The following is a 9,273-nucleotide window of genomic DNA, read 5'->3' on the forward strand; positions in this document are numbered from 1 at the left end:
ACACAAGAGGAGTGAATAGTATAACGAACCTTGGGTACTCATAGCGTGTTTCAACAGTGATCAGCATTTTGCCTGCCCATCTTCACATGCATTCTCCACCCATGTGTGCCTGACTCCCCAGTCTGTATCTCCAGACCCCTTTGGCCAGACTGCTTCAGGCCCACTCTACCCTCAGTCGTCCCCCAGATGCTGAGATGCTGTTCCTTTTTTGGGGGTCCTGAGCGGCAGGCCACAGTTTCTCCTCTGAGCAGCATGGACCCCACCCCCCTCAGGCATCCTTATACATTCCCCTTTCTTCCAGTGCCCAAGGGCATCAACCTACCAAAAGCATGAGGGCCACCTGGAGGTGATGCCAAGAGTGTGAGTGAAAACACACATCTGTACGGGTCACACCTGGCAGGGGTGTGAAACTCTGCTATGCCAAACTCAGCACCGGGATCATCCCCTGACCTCGCACCCAGTGAGGCACACTGGTCCCAGGGCCAAGATTCCTCTAGAAAGCAGAAATTCAGGAGTGACTTTTGCCTCCCCCACCCCCCATCAGTCCCCTCCATTCAGACCCAGCTTGCCCAGGCCTGGACCACCAATTCTTCTCACCAGGAGCTTGTGGTAGGTGACACCTCCCTGCTCTTCCCATCTCCAGCCTCCACCCTTATCCCCAGCCCAGCTCCAACTGCCGCACTAGGTCCTTGTTCTCTTTGGCCTATCCCTGCCCACACTGAGGTTCAGTCCTACTCATACCTTGGGCTCACTCCAGTGCCCTCCTGCCCAGATTTCAGACCTGACAGCCAGGTAGACCCCCTCCCCTCAAGAAGCCTTGGTGATCCAACCACCTTCAGTACTGATGCCCCTTCTCCCACAGCTTCGTGTGGTAAGAGTTCTCCTGGGGCAGAGTGAAGCCCCCTCCTCTTCCCACCCCTCTCCGAGGCTGGGCCCATAGAGGGGAGAATCAGTGAAGGTGCAGAGGCAGACAAACATGCCCTGGGGGTCTCCTGGGGGCCTAGAGATCAGTGGACCTCCTGTGCCCAGCTTGCTCCCCTTTCCCCACACAGCTTCCCCTGGCTGCTCAGAGAAGAGAAGGTGCCTGGAGAGAGGTACAAGGTAAGACTCCTCTGGGAAAGGTAGGAACTGGCTTGGGGAAATTCCAGTTCTGAGGGTTTGGAGATTCTTTTGCAAGGGCAGAGGGAGAGGAGAGGGGCAAGGGGCTGGCGCCTACTTCCCAAAGAAAAGAATCAATCAAGCATAGTAAACCCACCTTTGGGGTCTGAGCCAGGAGGGCTACAACTGAGAAAGGCTGAGGGGAAGGAATAAGCCCGAGTGGGACCTGGTTTCTCTCTGTTTGTTTGTGATGAGGAATGGCTGTCTCTCACCACCACGCAGCCCTCCTCTGATCCTACACCTCACAGAGACAAAGACGGACAGACCTAGACCTCCATTCATCCAACACATACTTACTGAGCACCTACTTTATGCCAGGCATGCTGGACACAGGAGTGAATAAAACAAAGTCCCTATTATAATAGTATAATTCCAGTGGGGGAAATACATAGTGTGTTAGATGGCAATAAGGAAACTAATACAATGTTATATGCCAATTATATCTCAATAAAACTGGGGGGAAAAGACTTATAAATAGTATTTAAAGTCAAGAAATGGTTGAGATCACCTGGGAGGGGTGTAGATAGAAAAGTTTGAGGATTAAGTCTTGGGAAGTCAGAGGTTGAGGAGATAAAAAAGATCTAGCAAAGGAGGCAAGGAAGGAAGAGAGTAGTATCCTGGAAGCCAAGTGTTTTAAGAGTGATGAACTATGTTAAATGAAAGCTGAGAGGAAATAACCACTGGGCTTAGCAACAGAGATGGGGAGGAACCTGGGAGCCTAGTCCTATGTGGGAGGGATGACAAGGGGAGTGGAGGCATCCCTGACAGATATGGGCTCTGAGCCTAGAGGCAGAGCTGGGTTACAGGGTAGGAGAAATCCTTCGAGCCTTGACTTTGCAACCCATGATCAATGGAGAGATCCCAGCCAGGACCTGTCACGGCCAACATGGTGGTAGGGTGTCAGGATGGCCAGCTGGCCTGGACCTCACATTCATTCAGCGTCACAAATTTAGACTTTCTATGTTGTTTCCAAATAGTTATACAAGTAGTCTTTTGTACTTTTGTTCACTAGAATGTCAAACTTTTAGAATACCTGTATACAATTTTTATAACCATGTTCCTTCCCTTTTTAATATACTAGGAGTCCTAAGAAGTGAGAGTGGCCCAGGCCTCACTCAACCTTAGAGCAGGGCCAGGACGGTGAGGCAAGTGAGGTGCCTAGGACCCAAAATTTAAGAAGGCAAGTGCAGGGGCTGGCCCAGTGGCTGAGTGGTTAAGTTCCTGCGCTCCACTTCAGCAGCCCAGGGTTTTGCCAGTTCGGATCCTGGGGGCAGACATGGCACCGCTCATCGGGCCATGCTGAGGTGGCGTCCCACATAGAACAGCCAGAGGCACTCACAACTAGAATATACAACTATGTACTGGGGGGCTTTGTTAGCTCAGGTGCCAATCTAAAAAAATAAAAAAAAACCAAGAAGGTAAGTGCAGGGTCCCCGGGAGTGAGTGTACCTAAGGTACCTCTAGTCCCAGCCTCACTGAACTAGGACACCCCCCACCTCCGCCGCCGGGAGCCTCCACAGAAGTGGGGGGTCCTAGAGAATAAGGCTGGAGAGGAGGAACTCCTGCTCTGGGTCAGGGTGGACATGATACCCAGGAAACCCAGAAAAAAGCAGATGGAGAATGACTATGCCTCTTTCAGTTCAAAAATGGGTACACACTGCCACCCTGTGGCCATCCAGGGCAGGATTCCCAAGACTGTTTCCAGGGCGGCACTGGCAGAGGCAAACCAAGATACACAGCACCTCACCCAGCTCTGAATTTCTTAAATTGCAGCATTCAAAACTGGTGGAGCCGATCTTATTAAACACGCTGATCTCAAGGCCTCAGCCCAGAACTTATCTCTGGGGATTTGGCACAGCAATCTGTAGAGTCAATAAGCCTCCTAGGTGATTCTTGGGCACACTAAAGTATAGTCCTTATTACAGTCCAAAGCCACTGTCTTATACACTGAATCACACAGCAAGGCAGGGACCTTCTTGAGTGCCCCCCGCCCCCATCCCCCTGGAGCTGGCAGATTTCCTGCTGTTCAGGCACACAAGGAAATGGAACTGTTCAACAGGTCTTTATTAACAGAACAAAGAGATGGACAGAAACACAGCAAGGGCAGTGTCTGGAAGCTATGATGGGTGTGTGTACACAGAAAAGGCCTTCTCTAGGCCAGGGCTGGTCTCCTGGACCTAGGCCCACCTCTCTCCAGTGGTGGGTCTCAGGCTGAGGCTGGCCTCCTCATCATACCCCTGAGGGAGGAATGGGAGGTCTTTCAGGATAGAAGGACCCTGACCTCAGCATTCTCAACATTCTTCTGGTTCCCCAGCTGACCTGGCTGCTGAAAGGGAGGGGGGCCGGCCATGAGGGCACTTGCATAGCAGGGGAAAGAATGGGGTAAGGCATATGGTGAGGACGGGGGCTGAAGGGGAAGGGCATCATAGCTGCAGGTGAAGGGGGCCTCCAAAGGCAGCTCCTCTCCTCCCTCCCCCCTTACCCCCCATTGCTGCTGGGTTGAGGAGTCAGACCCAGGCAGACTGTAATATCCACCCCCATCCCTAACTCCAGAGCCCTGACTAGGGGCAGGGAAGCTCTGGAAAGGCCTGAGTTAGTGAGTCAAGCTTGTGGTATGTGTGTTTGAACATGACTGGCCCCCTTGGTATACGGGGGGCTCCCTCTCTGGATGGGTGTGAATGCATGATGGTGCCATACACACGGGATTCAGGATCTGAATGTGTGTCCCATATGTTCCCACAGGTCTCTATGTTTGGTTGTATAAGCATGTATGTCCCTGCTCGTACACCAGGAACTCAGTATCTGCAAGTTGTGAGTATGTCCTTGTCTTCTCACATGGGCTCCAGCAAGTGGCTGTGTATGGGCCTGCCTGCTCCTGTTCATCCACAGGTCCTCTTTCAGGGTTGGCTGGTCAGGGGTCCTGGCCGAAGAGGTAGGTGGTGAGCTCAAGCCGGAGGCCCCGGGCATAGGCGCGAAGAGTATAGAAGAGGGTGAGGAAGTCCTGGGTGCTGAAGATTGTGTCCGCCAGTGCAAAGGCCAGGGTGGATGGGATGACACCCCGGCCGTACTCCACCATCCACGTGTTTGGCCCCCACTCCACAGCTGTTGCCTCACCAGGCCCGTGCACCACTGTCTCCCCTGGGGGATAAGGAGCACCCACATCAGGAGCCCAGCCCTGCTCTTCCATTGCTGTCACCTCCCTGGCCCGTAGGCTGACTAGGGGCAGGGAATGGAGAGGGAACTTCAGGAAAGGAAAAAGCCTTACCAGACTGGCCTGGTTGCGCATCTGGAGGGGGAAGAGGCCAAGATGGCCACTCCTAAAGTTTCCTTTGTGGCATCACCTGGCTCTTGTCCTCTCTTGGGGGAAGCCAAGTGGGGCCACCTCACTTGGCCATGGGCCATCGTTTGGGGTGATGGAAGTCTGCATTCCCAAGCCTCACACATGTCAAGCAGAAATTTAGCTAAACTTGGGCCGGGCCTGTTAGATAGGGAGGGGTAGTTGTAAGACTCGTGAGGCTGTCTGAGAAATGCAGCTGTTCAGTTACATGCCATACCAACACTCAGCCTCAAACTTACTTGAAGCCCAAAGCTCTACTTTTTATGTAAAATGTTTCACCATATAAAAAAAGGAAGACAACTGTCTGCCCTCCCTTTAGGGGTAGGAGAGCATTTCTGATTACCCAACTGTCTCCCCAACCACTGTTGGAATACTGGATGAGTTAAAATAGGCAGATAAAAATCAGACATGGTTAACAGGAAGCTGTTATGTTTCACTTCCTTTTGACAGAGGAAAGCAACAGAGGCATTCAGCGGCGCCTCAACCAACCACCTGTGGCTTATCTGGAGGGTAAGGGAACCAGGGGGCGGGCCCCACAACGCACCCCTTTTCTCTGCCATGGCTCTCTCCCCCAACTGTATGCACCCCAGAATGAAGGGACCCACTATCTGACACGGCCTGCTTACCCACCTGGGTAGAAGACCTCACTTTTGGTAGTGCCCTCTCTCCACTGGTGGAAGGTGCCAGAGATGATGGTGTCCGAGATCTCAGCCCAATAGCGTCCTGAGGGACAATCAGATGGACACTGAATATCAGGGTGACCGCGCCATCACATGGTCTGGTCAAACATGAGAAAGGAGGGCGTGGGCCCTTGGATTGCCCCAGCCTCCCAGTCCAGCCCGCCGCCAGCACTGACCCGAGTGGCCGCCAGAGCCCAGGGCGGTACCGAAGAGCAGCACGTACTCGGACAGCGAGGCGTGCAGAAGGCACATGGCGCCCATCCAGCCGCCCGCGTTCACGAACACCCACTGCAGCTCCTCGTCGGGCAGCACGTGGCCTGGGTGCAGGCGCCGCAACTCCACGATCAGCCGAGAGAAGGCCAGCTCGTGGTCCAGCCCTGGCGGGGGGCAGAGGAGCAACAGGGTCAGGGCCAGCACCGGTCCCGAACTCGGGAACGAGGGCCCCGGAACCCTCAGCTGAGCTGGGGCCTCCCCCGCCCCGGCGCTCCGCCCGCTCCCCCGCCGGCTCACCCGCATACTGCCGCGCCAGCTGCGCGATCTCTTCGCGCTGGAAGACGAAGTTCTGAGTGCCCAGCCAGAGCCGGCCCACCTGGGCCAGCACGGCCGCGGCGGCCAGGAGCAGCGCGGCCCACGCCCACCTCCGGCCCACGGCCCACTGCATCCCGGCGGCGGCCTGGCTCAGCGCTGCGCGGGAGCGAGCCTCAGGCCGGGACTCTCACGGCCGCCGAGCCCGCAGAGCGCCGTGCGCGCCCGTTCCCCCGCCACCGCCGTGGTACGGCCCGCCGCGGCCAATCGGAGCGGCCCGGGCGCCCGGGCACCGCCCCCCGGGTTGAACCATCTCCGCGCGGGGAACGGGGAGCGCCGAGGGGCGGGGCAGGCGTGAAGTGAGGGGGCGGGCGTAAGCCGCCGAGCTGCCCGCCGTAGGGCCTCCGAGCTGGGTCTCTCCGAGCGCCGTCCTACGTGGGGGTAGCGGCGAGACCCGGACTGGACTGTCCCTCCTGGGCTCACTGATGGCGAGGCGGGCGAGCCCGGAAGCGGAGCCTTCCGGGACTGGTGATTGTCAAGGCCGGCCTTTGCTAGCACAGAAGGTGGGAGGAGCGACTCCAACCTGGGAACGTCAGGGAAGGCTTTCTCAACGCGGTGACACCTGAGCAGTGTCTTTAAGCGAGATGGGAAGGGCCGTCCAGCCAACGAGATCTACTCCAAGAGCAAAGGCACCGAGGAGAAAGACAGCGTGGGGTCTTCAGGGGCCTACAATTCATTCTTTGTTGTGAAGCACAAAATGTGAGAGCAGGGCCCTGTAAACCTGCTGCGGGTTATTGGCAGGGGAGTGAAAAGGAAGAGAAGCGAAAGAGAGAAAAGGCAGCACAGGGCAGTGATTAAGAAAGAAACTCTGGAGCTGGGAGGACTGGATTAAAAGCCTGGCTCCTGCCACCTGCTTGTTGTGTGATCTTGGGCAAGTTACTTAACCTCTTTATGACAGTTTTCTCATCTGTAAAATGGGATGAATAAAAGTATCTACCTCATAGCATGTGCCTTCATGGTGATGAAGATTAAGTGAGTTAATACTTATAAAAAAATTAGTGTCTGCCTCATTTTGTCATATGTGTTATCTAAATACAACAAAGACGAAGAGAACTGGAGGAGCATAGCCTCACACATGAGAGTGATGGAATGAAAGGTCAGAATAGGGGCAAGCCCAGTGGCGCAGCGGTTAAGTTCGCTAATTCTGCCTTGGCAGCCCAGGGTTCGTGGGCCTGGATCCGGGGTGCAGACCTATGCAGTGCTTGTCAAGCCATGGTGTCCCACATATAAAATAGAGGAAGATGGGCACAGATGTTAGCTCAGGGCCAGTCTTCCTCAGCAAAAAGAGGAGGATTGGTGGCAGATGTTAGCTCAGGCCTTATCTTCCTCAAAAAAAAAAAAAAAAAAAAGAGTCAGCACAGTCAAATATATCTGAGAGGTCCAGTAAAATGAAGGAAAATGGTCATCCGGTTTCTCAATAGGGGCTTGTAGCAAAGACGATGCTATACATTCACAAATCCATTCCTTTTGCTCTTGGGCAGCCAGATTACATTCCACAGTTTTACTCTGTAGTTAGATGAGGTCATGTGATTGTGTTCCGGCCAATGCAGTATGGGCAGAATGATGTATGCCACTTCCCTGTCTGGCTCCTAAAATCTTCTGTGAGATTCTTTACATTCTCTCTCTTCGCTCATCTATTATCGTAGTTACATAGAATTAAGCTGTTAGTGGAGAATTCTGAATGCAGCATGGGACAGAGCGCCCCCTCTATCCCACAGTGGACTGTAGTGCTAAGTCACTTAGTTTGGGGTTGTTTGTTACAGCAACTAAGATTACTTACCCTGACTAATACAGGGCAAAAGACATGTTACAATGTACTGTGCAGGTAAAAGAAGAGGTTGGGAAGATGGACCATTTTTTGAGAAACTTCGCCAAGGGAAAGATACAGAAGGGATTATTCAGAGGAGAATGCAGGATTAAAGGAACATATTTTTGTATTGGCTCTGGCTTCTGTGACACTCCTGAACTGACTTCTCCAAGAATCCTGAGTAACAGGGACTAGCCCCCAAATCTGGCCTCTGTCCCTCTGTTCCAGGAGGACTGCTCTGGGACTGTCTAGGTCTGCCGCTCCCTTATCTGGTCTTTTAGAAAGCTTCTCCAGAGCTAGCCCAGTGATGCAGCGGTTAAGTGTGCACATTTGCTTTGGCGGCCCAGGTTTCGCCGGTTCGGATCCCGGGTGCAGACATAGCACTGCTTACTTGGCACCCCATGCTGTGGTAGGCATCCCACATATAAAGTGGAGGGAGATGGGCATGGATGTTAGCTCAGGGACAGCCTTCCTCAGCAAAAAGAGGAAGATTGGCAGCAGATGTTAGCTCAGGGCTAATCTTCCTCAAAAAAAAAAAAAAAAGAAAAAGAAAAAAGAAAAAGAAAGCTTCTCCAGCACACATGTTTAAAAAAGAAAAAGGAATGTCCTTTGGCCTTAAGAGAGTCTGTGACCCAAGGAAGGGGAATAAGGACCTGGGGTCACAGCCATCTCCCTAAATATTGTAGAGGAGATCACACTTCTGGGAGCTTGGAGGGAAAGGGCTGGATTGGCGCCATCTCAACTATTCTCTTCTTCCCCCCAAAAGTGACCTTGGGGAGACACAGAGAGAGGAGAATTTTGGACATGCTCCTGAAGAGATGTTCCTGAAGGGGCTGAGGAGTTAGTTGACATGATCCAGGGAGTGGCCCTGAAGCACTGGTGTTCTTTGGAAAATGGGGCTGCCTCCAAAATCCAATCAACAAGAAAGACAACTGAGAGTAGAAAAGCAGGTCTTCTCTATCCCCCTTTCCCCCATACCATGAGCAGCCAGTGGGACAGGTAAAATCCTATTTCTCGGCTCCCTGCTCCCTGCCCCCTACCTATCAGCCTCTTCTGATTCCAGTCTGAGGACCCTGGGGCAGAGGTTACCTAAGTGACCCATGACCCAGTTGTTATATCTGAGCTGCAAAACACCTGACTTGGCCTGGCCTGGCTTGGGGGAGGGGGCCTCCCTGCTACTGCCTAGCTCACTAGGTTTCTGTCTTGAGTCTCACTGAAGTCTCAGAGGCGTTTCAGAGAAGCAGGAAAAGCCTTGGAAACTTGAGTTCCAATCTCAGCTTGGCCACTCGTCTCCTGGGTGCCCTTGAGGCCTCTGTTCGCCACTGTGAAATGGGGAGGAGGTTCAGACAATATTTAGATGGCTCTTTAAAAGGGCCAGGGAGTAATTAATTTGAATTTTATCCTAATTTGATATCCTAATTTTATCAAATAATTTAATCTGAATTGTTAGCCAATTGGTTTGATCCAAGGAAAAGTTGGAGAAGGGAAGGGAGCATGTAAAGAAAACACTCCTGACCACACCCAGACGGTGGCGGGGATAGGGTACGGTTATAGTGTGGTACCCACTCCTCCAGGTAATACCTGAGGCCAGGGTTCAGCTAAAGCAGATCAAGCCTCCCCATCCCCTCCAGGTTGCCCCTCCTCCACCATAGCCACTGAGTAGGTAAGTGAGAACCCTGTGGATCCAGGGCTCTACCCTTACTTGA

At 53.2% G+C, this 9,273-nt stretch overlaps 1 protein-coding gene across 1 annotated transcript; it reads right to left on the reverse strand.

Annotated features, from left to right (window-relative positions):
- Positions 1–3,201: 3,201 nt before the first annotated feature.
- On the reverse strand, positions 3,202–6,193 carry SIGMAR1 (sigma non-opioid intracellular receptor 1). Its single transcript, XM_008509572.2, has 4 exons — positions 5,686–6,193; positions 5,352–5,552; positions 5,126–5,218; positions 3,202–4,296 (listed from the first exon to the last, which is right to left on the reverse strand). The coding sequence occupies exons 1-4, from the start codon at positions 5,834–5,836 to the stop codon at positions 4,070–4,072; spliced, it is 672 nt and encodes a 223-aa protein (XP_008507794.1). The 5' UTR covers positions 5,837–6,193; the 3' UTR covers positions 3,202–4,069.
- Positions 6,194–9,273: the final 3,080 nt, after the last annotated feature.

Source organism: Equus przewalskii, chromosome 22, assembly GCF_037783145.1.
Source record: "Equus przewalskii isolate Varuska chromosome 22, EquPr2, whole genome shotgun sequence".
Taxonomy (NCBI): Eukaryota; Metazoa; Chordata; class Mammalia; order Perissodactyla; family Equidae; genus Equus; species Equus przewalskii.